Genomic DNA, 24800 nt, shown 5'->3' on the forward strand with positions numbered 1-24800 from the left:
TGCCAATTTTCTTCTTTTTTTAAAATTTTATTTATTTTATTTTTGGCTGCTTTGGGTCTTTGTTGCTGCACACAGGCTTTATCTAGTTGCAGCTAGAGGGGGCTACTCTTTGTTGTGGTGTGCGGGCTTCTCATTGCGGCGGCTTCTCTTGTTGCAGAACACGGCTCTAGGCGCATGGGCTTCAGTAGTTGTGGCACGCAGGCTCAGTAGTTGTGGCTCACAGGCTCTAGAGTGCAGGCTCAGTAGTTGTGGCACACGGGCTTAGCTGCTCTGCAGCATGTGGGATCTTCCCAGACCAGGGATTGAACCCGTTCCCCTGCATTGGCAGGCGGATTCTTAACCACTGGGCCACCAGGGAAGTCCCGTGCCCATTTTCTTTTATCTATCAATCTCCCCTCCCTTTTGGTATTCTGGATTTTTTTTTTTTATTTGGACATGCCACGCAGCACATGGGATCTTAGTTCCCCAACTAGGGATCGAAGCCGCACCCCCTGCAGTGGAAGTGCAGAGTCTTAACCACTGGACCGCTGGTGAAGTCCTGGTTTTCTGGCTTATTTAATAATGAGGTATACACCTGACTCAAGGCATTTTATTTTATTTTTTACATTGTACCATTGTCACACTGTAAAAAAAATAAATACTTTGAGAGACTGAATATGCAAATGGACAACAGCAAGACCACATAAAAAACAATCTGCAGGGCTTCCCTGGTGGCGCAGTGGTTGAGAGTCCGCCTGCCGATGCAGGGGACGCGGGTTCGTGCCCCGGTCCGGGAGGATCCCACATGCCACGGAGCGGCTGGGCCTGTGAGCCATTGCCGCTGAGCCTGTGCATCCGGAGCCTGTGCTCCGCAACGGGAGAGGCCACAACAGTTAGAAGCCCGCGTACCAAAAAAAAAAAAAAAAAAACAATCTGCAGCAACCAGCCCAGAAAACCAACCCATTACCTACAGTAACTAGCCCACGAAATCAGCCTGCTGTAAGTCAGACTTGTAAGAAGTCAGGTCACCATCTCTAGCACAATCAGTCCAGGAAGCCAAACTATCCATCACCCCCAAAATGTCTGGTCTTGATTAATAACTGTGAGTATCCCTAATTTTTGTGCCCACTTCCAACTTAGGACCAACCAAAGAAAACCAAATATACTCCCCAACCAATCACATAAGATGCCCTCTTGTAGTCAGCCCCCTCTAGTTTCCTTTCGCCAACAACCTGCAAACAGGGTGTACCTGAAGCCATTTCCCTCTTTTACACTCTAAAGCCTTCCGACTCAGCTGCCTGCCTTTGAGTCTCTGCCAAAATGCAAATCATGGTGGCTGACTCCCTTGCCATTAGCTCCCTTGCCATTAGCAAGCTCTGAATAAACAGCCTTTGTTTATTCTCATTTGGTTGGTCATTTTCCCCACAAATTCTTTAATATCTAATATCCAGCCCATATTCAAATCTCCCTAAGTGCCTCACACATTTTTCTACCTGGTTTGTTTGAATCAGATAGGGGAGCACTTCAGGTTGGCCCTGGGTCCTTATGACATGATAGTAGTCATCTTTCACTCTCTGGAAGACAAGTTGTCTCAGGATAAAGCTATGCTTTGCCATGAAACAGCCATTTCTCCAGAGAGCCCTGGCTTCTTCAGTTTCCTGCAGTTTTGTGGATTCGTCCACAAACCGGAGCTTGTGGAGGAGCTTGTGGAACCTTAGCCATGTTTCAACAGTGTTCTCAGCTTCTTGCTGATGATTCCACTCAGAATGGGAAGCTAGGCTATTTGTTGGCAGTTTTGAGGTTCTGGGTTCCACGACCCTCACTATCTCAGCACAGCTGCTGAAACCTAGTGGTGGTTTGACCTGACCCATTCTGGAATTTGAGGGGAGACCCTGACTCTGGCTTTGTTAAAGATATTGTCCAGTGGGATGTTTCTCTGCTATACTGGTGACTCAGCCCATTTTTATGAGTGACTTGAGGAGATTCAAAAACTCTGCTGCCAGCAACATGGATGAACCCAGAGATTATCATACTAGGTGAAGTAAGTCAGAAAGACAAATACCATACGGTATCACTTACATGTGGAATCTAAAATATAACACACATGAACATATCTACAAAGCAAAAACAGACTCACAGACATAGAGAACAGATTTGTGTTTGCCAAGGGGGATGCAGGTTGGGGGAGGGATGGATTGGGAGTTTGGGGTTAGCAGATGCAAACTATTATATATAGAATGGAAAAACAACAAGGTCCTACTGTATAGCACAGGGAACTATATTCAGTATCCTGTGATAAACCATAATAGAAAAGAATATGAAAAAGAATATATATATATATGTTTACATATGTATAACTGAATCACTTTGCTGTACAGCAGAAATTAACAAAACTTTGTAAATTAACTATACTTCAATAAAATAAGATTTTAAAAAACTCTGCTGCCATAAGGATCTTTCCCTACTCCCCATTTTTTGTTGTTGTTGTTTTTGTTTGTTTGTTTGTTTTAGCAGATGAGGAAGGTTTAGAGAGGCTAAAAAATGTAGCCTCAGTTTGCTCACATGCAAAACAGTTAATAATCTCTGCTTGCTTACTTCCCAGGGCTGTTGTGAGAATTAACCGAGATAACGGAAATGAAAAGTCAGAGATTCAAGGAGAGGGACGCCGCAGACAGCAAGCGCAAGGGCAGACACACCTGGAGCAGGTGCAAAACATCCTCCGTGGTGCCTCGGTCTCCAAGGGCATGCCCCTAATGACTGCTGCCACCCGAACATCAATAATGAGAATGGTACAGCTAACTTATACTGCCCAGCACGGTGATAAGCACCATTCACACATTATTTTACGCAGTCCTCACCACAGCCTGAAAGGGGAGAGTATCGTAAGCCTAAAAGGGGAAAGTATCGTAAGCCTCATTTTATGGAGGAGGAATTCAGGGCTTAGTGACTCATACACTTGTTCACAAGGGTGCAGTTTTCTGTTGGCAGAACCTGTATTTAAACCCAGACTGTCTCATCCACAGCCCCTGCCTTCAGCTGCTCTGCTTTGGCTTCTGAAATGGAGAAGGTGGGAGTTTTCACTGAAGATGATGGAAAGACAGAGGACAGAGGACAGGATGAGCCAGAAGGGGCTGGTTAGGACTCTCCCTGTTGAAAGGTTTTGGGCAGCTAGCTGCAGAGCCTCTTTCTCTGAGGCAGGTGACTGAGTTGAAGGCAGGGCTTAGCACATCTTTTGGGTTAGCCTACAAGAGATCAATTACCCACTTAGAGTCTTTCAAGGAGTTCTTGGAAGCACACCCCTCCTCTAGGGTTGCCAGATAAAATGCAGCATGCCCAGTAACATCTGAATTTCAGGAAAACATTGCAGGGGACACATATTTTCTTAAAAACTATTCATTGTTTATCTGAAATTCAAATTTAGCTGGGCATACTGTATTTTCATTTGCTCAATCTGGCAACCCAACCCTCTTCACTCCATACAGATCTTTGTTTTAAAACATCTCTATTATCCTAATACAACATCTAAAAAGCCACAGTTTTTTGGTTTAAAGATTTCTAGATCTTTAGGGATATCCTACGATACATTTAACCTTGGACTGAGGGGACAACCTTTAAGTTGTTATCTACTCATTAGAGTCCTTAGTTGGCTATACCCAACATCTTTCAGAAAGTCAACGTGTGGAGTGTGAATAAAGGTGAGAAGCTCAGCAACAGCACACAATAAGGGAGAAGAGGATGGGAGAGAAGAGAGGATTCATAACACTGAAAACCACTGAAACCCTCCTCATCCCCAGTGCTAGTGGAGCCCTGCAGAGAAACATCGTTTCATGTGACAAGGTAGAAAGAATATACTCACTGAGTGGTTTCGAATGAGTAAGTGCAGGAATGATGCTGAGTTGCTCCTAGCAGCATGTGAACTATAATGATGAGTTTCTACAGCCCTGAGGCCATCTTTCCTGAAGTCCTAGCAGGGCAGCACCAAGAGCCCTTCATTACTGGGCAAGATTAACTTCCCTCCTCCCTCCCCTCCTGCTTGCCTGGGTGCACCTGAACAATTCTCTTCTCCTCTCTGGGCCTCAATCCTCAGTCTGAAAAGTGAAGGCAGCTGGATGAGACCCTGCTTATCACCCTCTCCATTTCCATGGCTTTTGAGGACATTTTGGCAACAGTATGGGTAATAGAGCTCGAGACATTCTTAGAACTCACAGAGATCTGGACGGAGGGAGCTGTGTGCCCCTGCTCCAGTCAGAAGCCAGCCTGGTTGCGGAAAGGGCTCAAATCTACATAGGAGCCCTGGACCCCCTTTTCCAGCTCCAACTATGGTTTCTCCAGCTTTCCTAGAAGTCCACTATGGCCAGAATTGCATCTGCCACCAACCAGCTTGGTCAGGTGCATTTCTGTGTCAGAGTGATCCCTAGTAGGCTGGACTGGGAGGCAGCGCCCAAGGGGGCCAACAGAAACTCCTTTCCTCATCTCTAACCTGCCCTGTTCCAATTGTGATTACCTTGAAAAGATGAAGAGACAGATGTGCTATAGTGAAAGTGACCCCAGTTCAATACCCAAGGTGCTGAGTTTGGATCCTGGCTCTGCCATTTACCAGAAGCAGGATCTTAGGCAAGTCACTGCCTCTCTCTCATTTTAAGAATAGTGAGGAAGAACCCTACTCCACAGTACTGTTCATCCGCAAGGATGAACTTTGGGCCATGAGCCCAGAGCAGGTCATCCAGGAGGAAATGGAAGTGCCTCCACCTTTCTTTCTGTGTGTCTCCCAAGGGCTCCCCAGATAAGACCTAAAGACTCAGGTGCTCCCTGACTAGTGTGCCACCAGATCCCAAGACCTTAACATGTAGAAGATGTAGGCCCCAAACGAAGACCTCCCAGGTTTTTATAGAATGAAAATTGATAATAGAGAAGAGAGATAGGAATGCCCTGATGTGTGGGAAAGGCGATAAGATTCAGGGTACAAATGGAGAGTTTTCTTAAATAGAAACTGGGGCTGTTCATTCAGAATAGAAAGTAGAGCATACAGACTCCATTGGAGAGAGGTGGGCAGATGAGCTTGTGTAAAGGTATAAAAGCTCTCTTTTCTCATAGAAAGCAAAAGTCATCAGCTGTGAGCGAGATGGAAGGAGTTGCTGGAGGCTTGAAGAAACAGGAGAAACTGTGAGATAGTCATTTCGGAGAATGGATGGACTAAGAAAATGTAATAGGATAGCTGGGCAGCATTAAGGGCCCACTTGACCTTAGCAGTCATAAATTGAAAGTGAGACCAATCATCAGAGCCATGTGTTTTTCTCAGGCCACATCTGCTACACAGGTACAGGTGTGGAACAGGCAGGGAGTGGGATTCAACTAGATTTGGTGTGTGATCAGGAGAATAAAACCAAGTAAGTTAGGGTCAAGAGACTGATCATAATGATAGGCCACTACCTCTAAACTGGGTGAGGTGGGAAGCGAGAACATGAAGGAGTGACAGTCAGAGCAAGAGTGATAGAATCAATGGATAGAGAAGCAGTAGGTCCTGGCGAGACAGTTTGTGTTCCCCAGACAAAAGGCAGAGGAGCCTCAGAGATATGTCTTAGGCCCCCCAAAAATGTCCATGTCCCAATCCCCAGAAACTGTGAATATTACCTTATAGGGCAAAAGGAACTTTGCAAATGTGATTCAAATAAAGGTCATGATGTTGAGAGATTATCTTGGATTAACCAGGTGGGCCTGATGTAATTGCATTAGTCCTTAATAGAGGGACACAGGAAAAGTCAGTGCCAGAAAAGGTAATGTGATGAGGGAAGCAGAGATTGGAGTCATGGGCTTTCAAGATGGAGGAAGAGGCCACAAGCCAAGGAATACAGGTTGTGAACGTACCTTGGAAAAGGCAAGGAAACAAATCCTCCTCTAGAGCCTCAAAAAGGAACCAGCGGTGCCCACATCTTGACTTTACTCCAGTGAAACTGATTTCAGACTTCTGATCTCCAGAACTGTAAGGGAATAAATTTGTGTTTGTTGTATGTCACTAAGTTTGTGGTAATTTATTACAGTAGCAGTTGGAAACTAATACACCAAGAAGGGGAAAGATACAGAGGAGAGGTCTAGGTAACAGCTCTTTCACCCCCAGGATAAATCTGCAGGGAAAGTATTCTGGAAAGACCTAGTGGCCCTGTGTTACTCAGTGAAGGGTGAATGCAAAAGCCAGTGGGGAGAATTTTGGTGCCACTTCCTTAAAGGCATTAGCAACTAAAAGGGTCTCGGTGAGCAAGGTTTCTATGTAAATCAGTGATACACAGTACTATCAAATTTTAAAAAGCAAACTGCAGGCCTGTATACACACAGCATGACCCCGTTTTTGTTTAAAAAGTGTATCTGTTTGTATAAACAGTTATGTCTATGTATGTTTAAGAAACAGTTCTGACTGCTGAGTGTCACAGGACTGATTCCCTCATCTCCTCAGTCTTTGTTTCAATATCCCCTGTTTAAAACTGCAAGGCAACGACTTCCCTCGTGGCGCAGTGGTTAAGAATCCACCTGCCAATGCAGGGGACACGGGTTCCAGCCCTGGTCCAGGAAGATCCCACATGCTGCGGAGCAACTAGCCCATGTGCCACAACTACTGAGCCAGTGAGCCACAACTACTGAGCCTGCGTGCCACAACTACTGAAGCTCGCGTGCCTAGAGCCGGTGTTCTGCAACAAGAGAAGCCACCGCAATGAGAAGCCCACGCACCACAACAAAGAGTAGCCCCTGCTCACGGCAACTACAGAAAGCCCGCGGGCAGCAACGAAGACCCAACACAGCCAAAAAGAAATAAAAATAAAATTGCAAAGCATATCCCAACCTACATACCCTAGCACCATCACCCTCAATGCCCTGACCCAACTCCACTTTTTCCATAACACATAACCTTGTAACACACTATACCTTTTATCATAATTACGTATTGCTCTAGTGGGAAATGCCACTAGAATTTAACATCCACAGTGATTTTTTTTGTTTAAGTGTCGTGAACAGTTCTTGGAACATAGCAGGACCTCAAATAATGTTTGCCAAATGAACTTCAGAGGTGAGAAGGGGACACTCATTCCAGAATATTTTTTAGGGTAATGCGAAATTACGCGTGATATTTACGTTCTTTTCCCCCAGGAGCACTTTACCTAAACAAAAAACATTTTAATGGGCATTTCTAATATAGTTCTTACGCGTTTGCAATAAAAACCAGGAGAACAACCTGACGGACCCAATCGCAGGCCTCACAAACTGTGAAAAGCACTCGGCTTTGGACGGAACCCTACCCTTGGACTCAGCGCCTCGCGAAGCCTCAGGGTCAACGCCGGAAGTTGGCGCGGCCCACCCTCTGCTTTCTGGGACTTGTAGTTCGGCGCTGTAGGCGGCGGAGCGGGGCCGTATAGCGAATCCTGTGCTTCCAGGTGTCGGATTCCACGTGGGAGGTGAGGTCTGTATGGCCGCTCGCGCAATCCGCGCGGCCTGCAGAGAAGCGTCTGGCTGTCGAGTTGTGGGAGTGCCGCGGGGGAGGCGCTGGGCCAAAGGGGCCCGGAAGGCTGGCGGGCGGCCGGGGGAGGGCGCTTATCTTGGCGGAGGTGCGAGCACGGGCCGCACGTGTGTCCGCTCGCCGCGGCCGCCGCAGCGTTCGCCGGTTCTGGCCGCGGTCACCTGAGACCAGGCGGCCCCTAGCGCTAAGCCGGCCGCGGCTCCGAGAGGCTCTCCTCTCGCCTGCCTGAGCTCCGGCCTTGGCCGGCCTGGGAGCTTCGCAGTTGGCCACACCGGCCTTTTCCGCGCCGGTGACTGGCCTTATTCGAAGGAGGATTTCGGTGGACGTTAGGGAACCGAGAGGGGCTCCTGTGAGAGATCGAAGTTTCCGTCCCCACAGGCCTGTCCTCGCTGAAAAGAGATTGCGTCAGAGCCCCCGCACCCCAGAAGCGAGTCAGGCCTTCAGGCGTCTCGGGCAGCCGAAATCTCTGCCGAGAGGCGACACACACATCCTACCGGAGAGCTCCTACTGCCCTAACTAGAGCGTTAGGGCAAAAATCGCAAAGCCTGGGGAAACGGGCACATCTTAGAGCTGCTGGGGCCAGTGGGATTTTCTTACCCCCATGGGTTTGCGGGGGAGGCTTGGCCTGTTTGGTCCAAAGCCTAGTGGAGAGATGCGAGGGAGGTGCAGCTTGGAAAGACAGAAAAGGCACCCCGGGAGAGGGTGTGTGAAGGTAGCAGGAGCTGATTAACTTTTTTCCTACAGTCTTGCTGGACTGCTTAGTCTGTGTCCTGCAAGGTGGACTTGATTTTCATGGTTTTTTCGCTTTCTCTAACTCTACTTTTCCAGGAATCTATCCTTCTTGAGAGGAGGAAATGACCAAGTTCCAGGTGAGTTGGGGTTTCTCTTTTCTGAGAATGTAAATAACCTTTCTTTCTTGGGAAGGACATCAGCATTAATTGAGTGCGTATCTGGTGTCAGGTCCTGTCTTGGTTGTGTGGTTTTTTTATTTATTGTCGGATTTCAGCGTGAGACATACATTATTTTATAAATATGGGTGTAGAAACATTAAGATACTAAGAGCATATAGCTATCATATGATGTCACTAGAGTCTGCACAGATAATCTGCTGACTTTAAATTCCACCTCAGTTTTCAGTGTACCACTCTGCTTCCATGAATTTGGCCCACTCCCCAGAGCACTGGGCTATGCTCTTTTATTGAAAGACTCCACACAGCATCTTTGTCTGGTCCTGTTTCTCAAAGCATGCCTTTTCCTGCCAGGCATTTCATGCACATTGAAAGTCATTCAAAGCTGTTACATGCTCAGTCCAGTGCCAAGTGGTCTCAGGAAAACAAACAGAATTATAAACTACGGTGCTGGGCTTCCCTGGCGCAGTGGTTGAGAGTCCGCCTGCCGATGCAGGGGACACGGGTTCGTGCCCCGGTCCAGGAAGATCCCATTTTCTTCATGAGCAGGTGATGTATATGAAAAAAGGTATGCACGTTACCAATAATCATTTATTAAACCTGAATGAGTTAAAGACATGAGAAAATTTGTTATGTAACAACACCGAAATTACCATATCACTCCCAGAAATGCTCCTCAACCAGGCTGTTCATCAGAATTATCTGTGTTCTTTTAAGAATTAAAGGTTCCTAGGCACCATTCCCCTAGACCTACTAAAAGAAGAATTTCACTTTTTTATCCCTTTGACCTTTTGTACATCCAAAGATTTATTGCATTTATTGTGAAATACTTCTCTACATGCTTGGCAAAAACAATCCTCACATCCATAGGAAAACAGCATGAACTCTTATAAAAATTGGTTTGTTTAGAGGACAGTAAGCTGCTTCAAGGTACTGAAAGCGTGACATCTCTGTGCCTTGAAAATAATTGAGAACGTCAGCAAAGATTGACATAAGTAAAACCCTGTGCTCTTTTTATGTTCCTTCTCTTCTTTCTCTTCCCTAATGAAGATTATTCACGGTGATGAAGTTGGGGATTGCTAGTATAGTGAAATTTTGAGATTCTGGCATATGTTAATAATTTTTTGAATTTAAAGAAAGGACTTCATTTCCACCAGTACTTACTGTTTTCTGTGTACCAGGAGTTGTCTTTGAGTCTGCTGAAAGGCAGGACTCCCATTTAACGCCCCCTCTCCCTCTGTGACCTTGGATAAGTCACTTCACAGTTATGAACCTTAGTTTTCTCATCTTTAAAATGAGAGTGCTGAGTTTGATGATCTCAAGTTTTATTTCATTATTTAAATTGAATGTGAATTTATAAATATTTACCATTTAGATTTTGAGTCAGTTGTGCTAGTTGCTGAGGATTTAAAGGTTAGTTGAGTGTTGCCTCTATCCCTGAGAATCTATCTTATAGCCAATTTGGGAGACAAATTTAATAGCTATAGTAGAGGTATATGCAAGATACTGTGAGATCTATGAGAAGGAGACATTTAACATATCCTTATGCTTCAGAAAGGAGGTTGTTGATTGTCCTGAAACTGAAGTGGATGGGACTATGGGAGAAATATAAGTCAGGGCAGGAGCAACATGTAAAGGGCTCTTCTAGACTAGAGCATGACATTCGGATGACTACAGGTAATCCAGGGTGATGACAGCTCCTGCCCATCACTGCCTTCTGGATCACTGTTTCCTGCCCCTAAGTAAATTGTTGGATCTAGCAGGGGTGGGCTCTGGAAAGGAAGTGCTAAGCTATGTAATACATGTAGTTTCGAGGAGTTTGACATTTACATTAGTACAGAAACTACTATCCTGTAGCCTTATACTTTGGTTGGCCTTCAGGATACTGAGTCCATTCTCCCACAGGAAGCACAAGTTCCACCTTGGAGTGACTGAATAGCTCCACTGGTACCTGAGGAGATATTCATTATTCAGATTCTTTCATTTCCAACTTTGTCTTGCTTTAGCAAGACCACTGTTTCCTCTTTTTCCTTTCCCCTGACACACTGAGTCCTCTAATTTGGTCCACTGTCATACCATTTCTCATCTTGGAATTTTCAGCCTACTACAAAGTTGGTAGTCCATCAACATATCCTTTCTGTTTTCAACATGGAATTCTCCCTACCACTTTATCTGTGGGGTCTTAAAAAATTAATAACTTTTGACTGTCCGATCCTTGGATTGAAACATGACAAAACTTGTATTTTGAAGATTTGGTAAAGAGTTATTGTGGCCTAGCTAAGAAATGAGGGCCTTTCCTAAAATAGTAGGAGCAGAGATAAGAAGAAGTAACATGCTGGAGGGAGATTTAGGAGATAGAATTGACAAGAAGTGGTTTGATTATGGTCAAGGTAGGAAGGGAGTCTTAGACATCTCAGATGACAAGGTGGAAGATGGATTAAAAAATAGAAGAAAGATCATTGATGGACTTGAATCTCAAAAGGGAAGGAAGGATTCCATCCAGAATGTGTAAGGAGAGGTTAGCCATGGACAGAAAGAAACCTGTTGTCTCTGAAAAGAAAAAGTCCAAAAGAGGAGTAGCTAATCTGCTGATACTCCCCAGCCGTGTTTTCCTAACAGGTGTGTTTACGCCTCTAAGGCCACAGCCTCTGCTTCTGCTTCTTCTTTGTCCCACCTTTGCACAGGGCCTTGCAGCCTTCTCTAGTCCAACCTCATCCCTCTTCCTCAGACACAGTGGAGACTGTGACCTTTAGAGGAGAGCCTGGGAGGAAACAGCTGCTTCTCCTTTGTTGACTAGTGGGGTAGAGTCGTTCCTGCGGGGGGACCTGGTTGTCCTCAGTTTCCTGAGGAGGGTGTGGGTGGTGCCCCTTCAGGCTGAGGCTTATGGTGTCAGCACTTCTGAAGGTTACTGGGTACTCCCCTGGCCCCAAGTTGAACCGCTGCTTTAGGCTTCACTGGCTCTCAGTTGTTTTGTGTATATTCCATCCTCTGCTTTTCAGAGTGTGGCCTGCAGACTGGTGCCAGGCAACAAACTGCTTGTTACCAGTCTATAAAGATATAAGGACAGGGCTTCCCTGGTGGCGCAGTGGTTGAGAGTCCGCCTGCCGATGCAGGGGACATGGGTTTGTGCCCCGGTCCGGGAAGATCCCACATGCCGCGGAGCGGCTGGGCCCGTGAGCCATGGCCGCTGAGCTTGCGCGTCCGGAGCCTGTGCTCCGCAACGCGAGAGGCCACAACAGTGAGAGGTCCACATACTGCAAAAAAAAAAAAGATATAAGGACAGAAATTGAGAGTTTTTTTTAATTTTATATCTGTTGAATCTAATTTTAAAAATTGGCATTGGTATTTTATATGTCTGCATTATTTTCTAGTAACTTTTTAGAAAATGTATTTTAAAAAATATGTGACATGTTAGAAAAATCTTAAAAGAAACTGGTCCTTCACCAGAGGTAGTTCAAGAAGTGTTGCTCCATCAATAGAACCTTGGAGGGAACCAGACTCACTGTGAGGTTAACTAAATAAGTACTTGGACTCTTTTTACATGCCAGGCCCTGCTTGAGGCCTTGGGGATGCAGCCATGAACAAATCAGGCAGCCTCTGTTCTTGGGGAACTTAGTAGGGAGAGACAGACTGTAAACAAGAAAAATGTATAGATTAGAAAATGAGATAAGGCATAAGTACAAAGATAATAAAACAGGGAGAAGTGATGGTTACTGGATGCACCCATGGATTAGTCAGTCAAGGAAATGCTTCTCTGAGGTGGCAGCGGTTCGACTGAGATCTGAATGATGTAGAGAAAGAACATTCTGGGCAGAGGGGATAGCCAGTGCAAAGGCCATAAGTGGGATGAGTTTGATGTGGTCACAGGGGCCAGGTGACTTGTGAGGGAGGAGGGACTCAGGCTGAGATTGGAGAATTGACAGGACCCCAGTCTGCAAGGCCTTGCAGGCCAAGATGAAGAGCCTGGATTTTACTCGGTGTCCATGGAAACGCCTTTGGGGAGTTTCATGCCTTGAGTGGTATGTGTTTTGAAAGATCACCCAGGCTGCTGTGTGGAAAATCCGTCACGTGGGGGAGCAAGAGATACAAATTTAGGAGGTTAGTGCAGGTGGAGAGTTAATGAAGGCTGGGACTTGTAATGATAACAGTGCAAGGTGAAAAGAAATGGGTAGCTTCAGATATGTTTCAGAGGCAGAGTTGAGAGGACTTGGTGATGGATAAAATATGAGGAAGTGAGAAGAGAATCAAAATGACTTCCAGGATTTTGGCTTGAGCAATTGGGTGTGTCGTGTGGCTCTTTACTAAAATGGGGACAACAAGGGAAGACCAGATACTGATGGAGATTGTTGGGAGCAAGAATTCTATTTGGGGCTTGGTGAGTCTTAAGTGCCTTTTAGCCATCCAAGTGTAGATGTAGGTGGGAAATTGGAGCCTGGAGTTGAGGAGAAAGGTTAGGGCTAGAGGTATATGGGAATACCTAAGGAGAATATTTTTTGGTTGTGTGTAAATGTGCTATTTTTATTTCTTCCAGGAATGGTCAACTACTTAGTTTAGAAGAAGAAAGGACATATGATTTATATGACTAGGGAAAAAATTGAGATCAGAAGTGTACTTTGGCTGAGAGGAAAAAAGAGGAAGGATCAAAGGATGGTGATCTTGATAAAGCAGATGTCATGGAGGAGGAAGAGGAGAAAAAATAGGAAGATGTTTTTAAGGTGTGAATTTTGAGATATTAATATTTCAAAAGAACAGTGGTCCAAATAGTGAAATGGCCCTAATTATGGTTGTTGAGGCAGAGATCATTGGCATTAAAGAGATTAAGAGGGACTTCCCTGGTGGCACCGTGGTTAAGAATCCGCCTGCTGATGCAGGGCACATGGTTTCGAGCCCTGGTCCGGGAAGATCCCACATGCCACGGAGCAGCTGGGCCCGTGAGCCATGGCCACTGAGCCTGCGCTCTAGAGCCTGTGAGCCACAACTACTGAAGCCTGCGTGCCTAGAGCCCATGCTCTGCAACAAGAGAAGCCACCGCAATGGGTAGCCCGCACACTGCAATGAAGAGAAGCCCCCGCTCGTTGCAACTAGAGAATGCCTGCCTGCAGCAACGAAGACCCAATGCAGCCAAAAAAAAAAAGAGAGAGAGAGAGAGAGAGATTAAGAAATGTGAGGTTAGCGTGTTGGGTAATTTGTTCTCATGAGTGTTGAGGTTGTCAGGATAACAGTAGGAATGGGGCAGAAAGGCCAACTCAGCAGTGACCATGATATGACACTGATAAGGAGAGATTCAGTAGTTGGATAGCTTGAGCTTGGGTGAGTTGTGGGCAGGAGGGGAAGTATTGGGAAGGAAGTAGCAAAGAAGATGAGAAAGGAAAGGTTTTCCATCCAAACTTGGATCACCCTGATCCTTGAACTGCACACTTCCTCTGTACCCTTCTCCCCTCTTCCAGTGCTCCCAACCTCACCTTCCTTCTGGGGCATTTGTGCAGATGGTTGTCAGTTGAGGAGGAATGTGCTTAATCTTTTAGGAACCAGTAACCTTCAAGGATGTCTCTGTGGATTTCACCGAGGAGGAGTGGGGTTGCTGGACCCTGCTCAGAGGAAGCTGCACACAGCTGTGATGCTGGAAAACTACAGTCACTTGGTCTCAGTGGGTAAGAACATGAACCTGGACACCAGTGCACTGCAGTCTCTGTTTCTTCAATTTTAAATATCATTTGGGCTTGGGCCCCGGGAGCTGTAATTCAGGAATCAGTTTCCTAATTTCTTTTTGGCAGAAAAGGATGTTTCTGATTATTCTAAGCAGCTAAATAACTTTACTTGGTAAGAATTGGAGAATGGTAACCTTACTGAATTGTCCAAGAAACCATACCTGGTCCATCACTTATAAGCCAGAGTTTGGGACTGAATTTTTTTTTTTTTTTTTTTTCCCCACACAGTCACCCAATCCCTGTGTGTTTCTCAGATGTGCTCTCTCAGTTGGAGCAAGTTGAAGATCATTATATAATGGAGAATTCTCCATGCCCATTACCTTTAGTTCCTGGTGTAAAGCCTCTAAACTCCCGACCTGGCTTTCAAGGCCCTTCATGCCCTACTTTTACCTATAGAGCATTATTCTCTGCTGCCCCAATGTCACCCTCCTTTCCAGCTAAGCCTGTTTCCCTGAGGTCCTCTATGCTTCCTTGTCCTGGGACCTTTGATTACCATGCTCTGGTTTCTGGTTACTTTTGTCCGTTAAGATTTTATTTGAACTCCATTACCTGTGTGAAATCTTTGACTACCCCTCCCTTTCGACCTCCTTCTTTTCTCAGAACTTTCAATTTATATCTCACACAGCCTCAGACCTGATTATTTTATATGCTTTTATTTTAACCATTGGATCTGCAAGTCTGATTTATTTTCTTGTTTCCAGCCAGGTTTCTGGAGGGAAAGCAACGTATCTAATACTTCTGCTGCTATATGTACATAGTCAAGATTTAAAAATTGACTGCTGTAGAGTTTAGCAGCAAAGAAATATGTCTTACAGTCTTGTAAAAGAGACATTATGGTAAACACAGTATGTTACTGTAAATAAATTCAATAAGTCCTATGAAGCACAGAGAATTATGCTCTGAGAGAATGAAGGCATGGGATGGGACAAGGGTGAAGTATGTATTGTTGAGAGTTTCAAGGCAAGCTTCTGAAGTGATATTTAAACTGAGTTCCAAAGGATTAATGGGCATTAGACAGGTGACTGGGTAGGGGAAGAATATTCCAGGCAAGAGAATAGTGTGAGGGAAGACCCGAAGACCTAAAAGAAGGAGTGTGGCTAGAATACGGCGAGCATCTGGGAAGAATAGAGTGTGGCCTGGCTCATTCATGGCATTAAAGGCATGGATAAAAAATGTGAATTTGTGTTGAGTTCAGTGAGAAGCCATTAGAACAATGAAATGGTATGAACTGATTTACCCAGGATCACTGGGACTGCTTTATAGACTGGTTTGCAGAGAGGCAAAAGTGAAGTAGGATCTATGCTTACAGTTTCAAGCTCTGCTCTAGGTTTTCCTTTTTCTTTGATATAAAATTGAACATAGTTTTCCAACATTTTTTTATGCAAGTAAGATATAAAAATCACAAAATTCAAAGAACACAGATGAAGATTATGAAGTAAAATCACTAATAATAGCTTGTGTATCCACTTTTTCTGTGTTATCCATGTATGCATTTTACAAATACGTGTTAAAATTTTATGAGGTTATACTGTATGTATTTTTCAACTGGGTGTTTTACATCATATGTCTTAGAGATCTTTGTTACATCATATTAACTCCCTGTGAAAGGACCCCTTTTCTCATTACATCAGCATTGTCTTCTACTATTACATACTCATTCTTGATAATATTTAAATATTTTAAAACAGTTATCACAAGATTTCACTACTGCTTATAAAACCTACCATTAATACAGTTCCTCCTCCACTGATTTTCATAGACCTGTCATTTCTGCAGCTGTTCCCAAGTATTGTACAGCAGGGATGTTGAAGCAGTGTCCTTTGGCCATTTAATAACTTCAGCCCACTCCCTGATTTAACTGCTCCAAACTGCACAGCTTTTCTCAGTGTTATTTTTTTCCTTTTTCTTTTTGCCACTACTTTTAAACTTTGCAAACTGTGCACAAAAAGTAATACATTCACCTAGGTAAAACAAATCCTATTGAAAGGCTTATAATACAAACGAGTTTCCCTGCTCTGCTGCTCTTCATGCCACAGAGTGGCTTCTCAAAGCACTCAGTTTGAATCCTTTCACTTGTTCTTTATGGTGTTTGCCTTCATATTTACAAATATGCTCATGCAGCTACTTATTTTCCTTTTTTTAAAGAATAAATGCACTCACATGGTTAAGAAAAGAAGCATTAAAATATGCACAATGTTACTTGCAGTTATGCCTAAAAAAGCCGGGAAAAAATGTACACTGAGGATTTTGGACAAGCTGGAGAAGGGCAGAAAACAAATTATAGATGAGTAGCAAAGAAAAGATTTGCAAATGTACTAAATGTTTTTAAATGATTAAAGTTATACTATAAAAACAAATTAAAAGGTGCACAGTGAAAACTCTTTCATGTCCCTGACTCCACTCTACCCAGGTTCTGGTCATTTGCTGTCACAAACTGTCTGCAGTGACCTAAATCTTGAGCAAGTATCACTTCACAGCTGTGCCAGGAAATCTGAAGAATAAAACCCCCAAGCTAGACTGCTGAGTGCATGCATTTGTGACTTTGATACATAATTGTTAAAATGTCCTTCTGGGGGGGAGGGTGATACCAATTTACACTTACAAGCTGTGTCACCACGCTTTGGGTTTTTTCCAGTGTTAACAGGTAGAAAATGGCACCTCATTATAGTTTTAATTTGAATTTATTATATTATGGTATACTGCAATTTTTTTCAGTTTATCAATATTTGATATTTTGTATTGACTTCTTTATGTCATAGATGAAGATTTAGCTCTTTTACATTATTTCTCCCAACATGCCCATCTTTCCAACAATTTGTCAGTCGCATCAGTGATTAATGCTTAGTTGCTTTGTCTTCATAATTCTTGTTCCTGCAGAGTCAAATAGTATAATATGATTACAGTTCCTTTTTTTTTGTTTGTTTTTTCCCTTTCCTAAAACTAATACTTGCTTTTTAAAATATATTTTATTTGGGGTTTTTTCCTTTCCATTCTTTACAGAGTTTTGGTTGATTTGGTTAAGTATTGTTTTCTTTTATATATCAACGATTGATTCATCTTGTCTGTTTTCTTGACTTCTTTGCTCACTGCTATTTATTGTATATCATCTTATTGTTAAAGTAATTTAAAAATTTTTTGCAACAGTACATTGCTGAATAATTGTTTCAGTAATTGTTTAAATCCTTTCTTATCTGACAAAGTGTCTGTTCCTCCCACTGAAATGTTTGATTGGCTGGGTATAGAATGGAATGCTAATTTCACAATCACTTTACCTCCAAAATTAGAAGATATTGCTCAGTTGACTTGAGGTATACAATATTGCTGTTTAGTAGTTCATTGTCAATATAATTCTCATTTATATTTGCACATAACCTGGCTTTTCTGTCTGGATGCTTTTAGCATTTTCTGGGTTTGTTTAGGGTTTTTTTCCTTGACGTCCTGAGGTTTCACATTTAGTGACCTCTGAATCTTGAATTCTAGAAAACATTTTTTTCCTGTTAGTTCTTTGATCATTTCTTTCCCTTCATTCTACCTCCACTATATTCATCGAACTCTTACAAGATGGGCTTTTAACTTTTAATCTTTGCATCTGTCTACCCTTTACTCTTCATTCCAGGAGTACCCCTCAATCTTCCACCTTAGCCAGATGTTCATTTTGCTCTTCAGCCCATCTAGATGGCAGGCCTTAGAATCAGACTGCCTGACACCTGGTAGCTATGACACAAGTTACTTGATCATTTCAACCTTGGTTTCTTCTGGTGTAGAATGGGTGTCCTAATAGTTCCTCTCACATAAGATCATGCAACCAGTATCTGAGTGCTTCAAATGAGCATAGTAGATCTTAAATATTATGATTATCATCTTTTTCAATCCTTTCATTAATTTAGAAGAATTCTGATTATCCTTCATAGCAATGTGTTTATATTTTATTATTAATTGTCCCGGTTTTTTTTTTCATGTTTTTTTGCGGTACGCGGGCCTCTCACTGTTGTGGCCTCTCCCGTTGTGGAGCACAGGCTCCAGACACGCAGGCTCAGCAGACATGGCCTACGGGCCCAGCCGCTCTGCAGCATTCCCAGACCGGGGCACGAACCTGTGTCCCCTGCATCCCCACTGCGCCACCAGGGAAGCCCGATTGTCCCATTTTTTTAAGATGTGATATCCCCTCAGATTTCTCTGGGATTTTAATTATGAACCTTTTAAATTCTGTTTCCTCTGTTTGTTGAGTTTGTGTATCTCTTTATTGATGTTAGTTTTCTGCATTTTTTTTTGTCTCCTTATGTTTTCTCAATTGTCTTTTTTTCCCCCCCTCCCCAAAAGTCTTATGTTCGCAGTATGATACTGGAGTGTACATCCTCAGCTGATGCTCAACCCTTTTTGGTGCATGCGTGTTCTACTTACAGGGGACACATCTTCTGACTGGGCTTGGGATGGATCTAATAAGAATCCAGATGGTGAGTGATGTAGACCCTTTTTTTTTGATGTTACCTGTTCAGGCCAGTAAGTTATCTGGGACATGCCCTGCTTCAGTCTCCAGCTCTGGGGTGTCCTCCTTGTCAGAAATTTCACTTCACAGGTTTTCTTGAGGCTTTATCCTGGGTACATGTGGAGTCAGTTGTTTCTTTTTGTACCTCAATCCTGTCATTGTACAGGTTTGGCATTACTTCTGCTTCCCTCTTCAGCCCAAATAATACTATTAGGAGTCCTTGTTTGGCGGACAATTATTTTGTTTTTGAAGCTTTATACGAGGCCGCTACCCTTAGCCTCCCAATATTTCATTTTTTGTGGGGAAGAGGGTCATTGGGAGAGTGGTGCTGCAGCAACTAGTTGAGCCATTAGAAATGCTTAACATGATTTGATAAACCTCTTTCCAGAATAAACCTCTCTTACTTCATAATTGTTGATTCTGAGCTTGGAATTTCTAGGACTTCTTGAGAATTTCTCCTACTTCTTTAGGAGGCTTTTTCTGTACATAATTTGAGCTGTGCATTTGTTTTTTTCCTACTTTCTCCATTAGACCTCATCCATCTACACTCTATCACTAGGAGTTCCCCAGCCTTCTAGTGATGACAACCTTTCTTTTTTTCCCAGGACTATTGTGGTTTTGTTTTTGTTTTTTTGTCATTTCAGTGTAATATGAGGATCTTCATGCTAATTGTTTTGAGTAACATACATACCACAGATCTTCCTTGACTTACAATGGGGTTACATTCCCATAATCCCATTGTAAATTGCAAATAGTGTTAAGTCAAAAATGCATTTAATACACCTAATCTACTAGCTTAGCCCAACCTACCTTAATCATGCTCAGAACACTTAAATTAGCCTACAGTTGGGCAAAATCATCTAACACAAAGCCTATTTTATAATAGTGTTGAATATCTCCTGAAGTTTATTGCATACTATACTGAAAATGAAAAACAGAATGGTTATAGGCATATTGCTTGGAGCTGTGGCTGCTGCCATTGCCCAGCATCATGAGAGAGTATTGTCCAGCATATTGCTAGCCCAGGAAAAGATCAAAATTCAAAGTACTGTTTGTACTAAATGCACATCGCTTTCACACCACCATAAAGTCGAAAAATCCTAAGTCAAGCCATCGTAAGTCAGGGACCATCTACAGTAAGTCTAAAATCTGTATTCCTAGCACAGTTCTCTCCCAGGAGTTCCACACCCATGTATCTCACTGCTTACTGAACAGTGCAAGAATGTTCCACCAACACCACAAATTAAACAAGTCAGATTCTGAGTTTGTTATCTGTCACCCTTCCCCACTCCAGCCTTGGAGATTGATTCCCTATGTTATGGTATAGTAACCCCATACCTAAGTCACTCAAGGAACTTGAGGATCATGCTTGGTGCCTCCTTTCCCTTTTGAGTTTAATCAGTCATCATGTGATTTAGAATGAATCTCTCCCTTTCTCTCTTAGAATGAATCTCTCCCTTTCTCTCTGTAACTATCCTCCTTATCACTTTTCTTCTGATTCACTACAGCAGCGCTCTCTCTCTCTCTCTCTGCCTTAAAGTCTTGCTCATTTTTGATGGTGTTTATAATCATAGTCAGTCGTTTCATTCCCAGTTGTAATCCTTTAATAGCTTTACATCTCGGAGGAGTCTCTGAGTACACACCAAGCCCTTTGAACATGTCATATTTTCTCTCCGCATTTCACTTTATTTTTTTCCTTACATTTGCTCCCAGAAATCTTCCCCAAGGTTTGAGCTGAATGCCCCTACTCTGTGCTCCTGTGACTTGCTGCGCATGCATCTACGGTAGCACTTACATGGTATTATTGTTGACCTATTGGTTCTTCTTCCCAGTAGACTGTAGTGTGTCAAGCAAAAGGATTTCTATTTTCTTCTTTGTATCCCCAGCACCTATTAGATTACCAATTAAATGCAAATTTAATTAAAATAAAATGAAGTAAAGTGAAATGAAATGTGGCAAGGATGTGGGATCCATAGCCATCTGCAGGGCTGGGGTATGAATACTTTTATTGGCTTTACTTAAAAGCAGAGACAAGATTTCTGTCTTGTGTACCCACGCCCTCTCCCTTCCTGACATTAACCCAAAGGACATGACTATACGGACAAGACTGAACTTTTTGCTAGCTACCTTAGGCACTGCAGTTCTGAAATCTTGAAATCTACCCTTTGTCTGTTATCATTGAATTCTCTTTGTTCCCTAGGAGACTTGAATGAAAATTCTGTGGAGAATCAACAGAAAGGACTTAGGTTATCTCTTGCCTGAATAGCTTTCCTCCTGGCAAATATTGGAAGAGATGTCCAGTACAATAACTGGGAGTCAGGATTAAATTGTGAATCTTCAGTGTACAGGAACACTGAACTAGATGTTCCCCCTTGTCAAAAGTGGGGAGAAGCATCTTCTCATATTTCCAAAAACAAAAGCAGTTTGGTGACTCTTCAGAGTGATGATTTAAAAAACATGGAAAGTGAAGAATATTTGTCTTTGAAAGTCCCAAGCCAAATGGCCACACAGGACTCAGTGACGTTCTGTAAGAGTGAGCCCCAAGATCCTCAGGAAAGCAAAAGTCTGTTTGTAACTGAAGAAAGCACTGAGAGGAAAATCTCAGAGAGCAAAAGTCCTCCCATCGACCATTGTTCAGAGAACCTTCAAAATAAACTTGTGTCTGATGTAAAAGAAGTGGTCTCGCCCTCATTCAGAGGTGAGACAATATGCCAGATTGGCCAGTCGAAAGAATCCTTGGACCCCTTTGACTGTAAACACAAGGACATTTGTGGTTGGAAGTCATGGGTGATCAGTCGTAGTCATCAGAGAGCTCATACAGAGGAGAAGCCCTGCACCCATTATGACTGTGGGAAAATACGTACCACCAGCCCAGGTGGTCACCCAGGTGAGAAAATCCACACTGCTGAGAAACTATACAGATGTAGTCAGTGTGGTAGGGACTTCAGTGAGCGCTCAGAGCTAGTCCTTCATCAGAGGGACCACACAGAAGAAAAGCCCTACAGATGTGATCAGTGCGGTAAGGGCTTTACGAGAAGCTCAAGTCTCCTTATCCACCGCGAAGTCCATGCAGAAGAGAAGCCTTATAAGTGCGACAAGTGTGGGAAGGGCTTCACGAGGAGTTCAAGTCTGCTCATTCATCACTCAGTCCACACAGGCGAGAAGCCTTACAAATGTGACAAGTGCGGGAAGGGCTTTACTCAGAGCTCCAAACTGCACATCCACCAGCGAGTGCACACTGGAGAGAAGCCCTATGAGTGCGGGGAGTGTGGTATGAGCTTCAGTCAGCGCTCCAACCTGCACATCCACCAGCGCATCCATACGGGGGAGAGGCCCTACAAGTGTGGAGAGTGTGGGAAGGGCTTCAGTCAGAGTTCAAACCTTCACATCCACCGATGCTCACACACGGGGGAGAAGCCTTACCAGTGCTATGAGTGTGGGAAGGGCTTCAGCCAGAGCTCAGACCTCCGCATCCACCTCAGAGTCCACACTGGGGAGAAGCCCTATCACTGCGGCAAGTGTGGGAAGGGATTCAGCCAGAGCTCCAAACTCCTCATCCACCAGAGAGTCCACACTGGAGAGAAGCCCTACGAGTGCAGCAAGTGTGGGAAGGGCTTCAGCCAGAGCTCCAACCTCCACATCCACCAGCGGGTCCACAGGAAAGATCCCCATTAAATGAGGTCTTCAATCGCATGCTTGTACTCTAAAGACTTAAATATTTTTAACATCACTCTTAGTTTTATATTCTCAGGATATAGTAAGAGTTATTCCGATAACTTCCCTCACTGGAAAATCATTTAAAGTATTTAACTACCAAGCACTTTGTTATGCTACACAGTGAATTGATTGCCCTTGTTCCTCAGATGGGTAGAGTGAAAATGTCTATACTGTGCTGTTCAGTCAATGTTACTAGAACTACATACCCTACCCAGCATTTTTAAGTGCAAGAACCTTATATTTCTCCAAGCAGAACATGTTTCCTTTGTTCACATTCTCTGAGAAACTGGAACTTTGGCTTCTCTTCAAATCACGTGCCTTGTGTTTTCCTATTTCCTTCCAGCCCTGAGTAGCCCTCTCTAAATTCTGGTTATACAATATGTTAGTTTTAGGTTGAGGGGGTGGTTGGAGGTATAATGGGCATGGAAATCTGTTATTGCACACACGTACTACAGCCTGTGGCCTCACAAGAACGTGGAGAAGAGCTACTCGTGCAGTACACCCCACACACTACAGGATGTGGGAGCCCTCCCCCTCCTCCCCACAAGGCAACTGCTCAAGAATGTAAGTAGTTCTTTTTCCTGGGTGCAGTTAAGTCTGTTGGGGTGCTTCCAGGTCTTGCCATCTCAGATGACACCCCCACCAAATTAAAGCCAAGTAGGGTACCTACACCATGTTGAAACATGTTAAATGAAGTTGAAATATATTTAAATGTATTTAATTTGTCTCTCAACACTGAACCTCTCTTATTTCCTTAAATTTCTTCACCATCCATGTTCTGAACCAAACAAAGGAGTCAGGAGAGAGAGTTCTGATATTTTTCTCTTCAGACTCAACTTGTTTTAATATTTGATATACCCCCAAAAAGTCATTTGTTTTTGCAGCATTGTTATTGAACCAGACTTTGGTCTGCTTGCCCATGCACAATAAAGCCAATCTACTTACACTGGGTTGTGAAGGAAGTGCACCATTTATTGCAGGGCACCAAACAAGGGGTCCAAGCAGCTAGTGCTCAAAAGGCCTAAACTCCCTGATGGCTTTCAGGGAAAGATTTTAAAAGGGTGAGGAAGGGGGGACTGGGGTGCATGATCAGCTCGTGGACGTTCTTCTGATTGGTTGGTGGTGAGTTAATCGAGAGTCAACATTGTCAACCTTCTGTTTCCATCCTGTCTGGGGTCTAATTGCTTGTGGGCAGCATACTTCTTCCACCTGGTGGCAGATTCAGTGTCTGCAAAACAGCTCAAAGGACATTGCTCAGAATATTATCTATAGCCCTTCAGGAGGAACTATAGGTCCTTGACTTTATTTAATGGCTAAACTATTGTTATTTTGTCTTGCTTGACTGTTTTCCTTTCTTTCTGCATTTTCTCACTTCTCTGATTAAATTTACTCTTTGGAACTCTGGGAAGGCTTGGAGAGTATGTTTGGGATGACCAGGCTTAAAATATGCACAAATAATTCACTTGGGGTGTGGAGCTAGGACACCGCAAAGGGTTAAGCTAAAACAAGAAGTTAAAACAAGAAGCTTGTGCAACAGTTGAGAGAAACGTGATTGGAAATACATAACTAGAGTGGAAGTTACTATACAATGGACTCCTAATTGCAGCCCTGATTTTCTAAACAATGACTGATGATTCCCCAAGCAGTGCTCAGGAGGCTGCCCAGTCACCTATATTTCAGTTATCCACCAATGACTAATATCCATACATGAAGAATGGTGGGGGGGATATGGATGCAATATTTATTACCTTGAGAAGGTGGGGTTGTAACTGGTTTATCCTCATCAAAGGTAACCTGAAGCAGTTAACTGGACATAGATAACAGGGAAGTGACATGTTAGGGGAAATGTAGTTAATCTCAAAGAAGGAATGGAGGAGGGCCACAGATTGAGACTTGCCTTCCTTCAAGAGATAGTCCCAGAATATTTGACTCCAACTCAGAGCAGCCCACATGGAATGGTTAGGGTGGTGACCCAGCATCTGCCCTTCAGCATTGTATAATACACTCACTTGTTTGGATACCGTAAGATGGCATCACAAGTGATGTGATTCTGCTTCAGTGACCTCTAGAATGATGAATGCCTCCCAGTTTCTCCTGCCTTCATAAGATTATATCTGAGCATCTGTTCTGGATTTGACTCGTTTATCATATATGTCTTCTAATTGGCTGATGTATATAATCTATCTGGGACTTGGAGTCAAATAAGATCACAAGAATCCATGTGCACTGAGACCAGAGGGTAGATTTGAAGTCCAAGTTTCAAACGCGTATAAATTAGCCTGTTTTTCCAAGTCTCCTTTTATACGTACCTTAAGTTATCAATGTTTTCAATTATGGTTAGCTTTTACTGTTCTCTTTTAAGCATTACCTTCCTTAATACAACTGAAGTGTGATCAGAGTCCTTGGGAAGCATTTCACTGATTGTAGTAAGGCAGTCTGGGGGAAAAAATTAGTTAGAAAAAGAGACTTTTGCATGAAAATGCAGGAAGAACAACAGG

At 43.4% G+C, this 24800-nt stretch overlaps 2 protein-coding genes across 2 annotated transcripts in view; one reads left to right on the forward strand and one right to left on the reverse strand.

Annotated features, from left to right (window-relative positions):
* The window catches only part of ZNF485 (zinc finger protein 485), a 23580-nt gene extending 16191 nt beyond the window's left edge, over positions 1–7389 (reverse strand). Inside the window, 2 exon segments of the mRNA XM_024739055.1 lie at positions 5845–5957; positions 7266–7389. The gene's annotated coding sequence lies outside the window, so the exon portion shown is untranslated.
* On the forward strand, positions 7328–23256 carry ZNF239 (zinc finger protein 239). Its single transcript, XM_024739054.1, is given in 6 exon segments — positions 7328–7421; positions 8312–8352; positions 13917–14042; positions 20786–20819; positions 20821–20918; positions 20921–23256. Coding segments are annotated over 4 exon segments (1506 nt in total). The 5' UTR covers positions 7328–7421; positions 8312–8352; positions 13917–14008; the 3' UTR covers positions 22261–23256.
* The last annotated feature ends 1544 nt before the right edge of the window (positions 23257–24800 follow it).

Source organism: Neophocaena asiaeorientalis, unplaced genomic scaffold (genome assembly GCF_003031525.2).
Source record: "Neophocaena asiaeorientalis asiaeorientalis breed wild unplaced genomic scaffold, Neophocaena_asiaeorientalis_V1.1 scaffold202, whole genome shotgun sequence".
Classification (NCBI taxonomy): domain Eukaryota; kingdom Metazoa; phylum Chordata; class Mammalia; order Artiodactyla; family Phocoenidae; genus Neophocaena; species Neophocaena asiaeorientalis.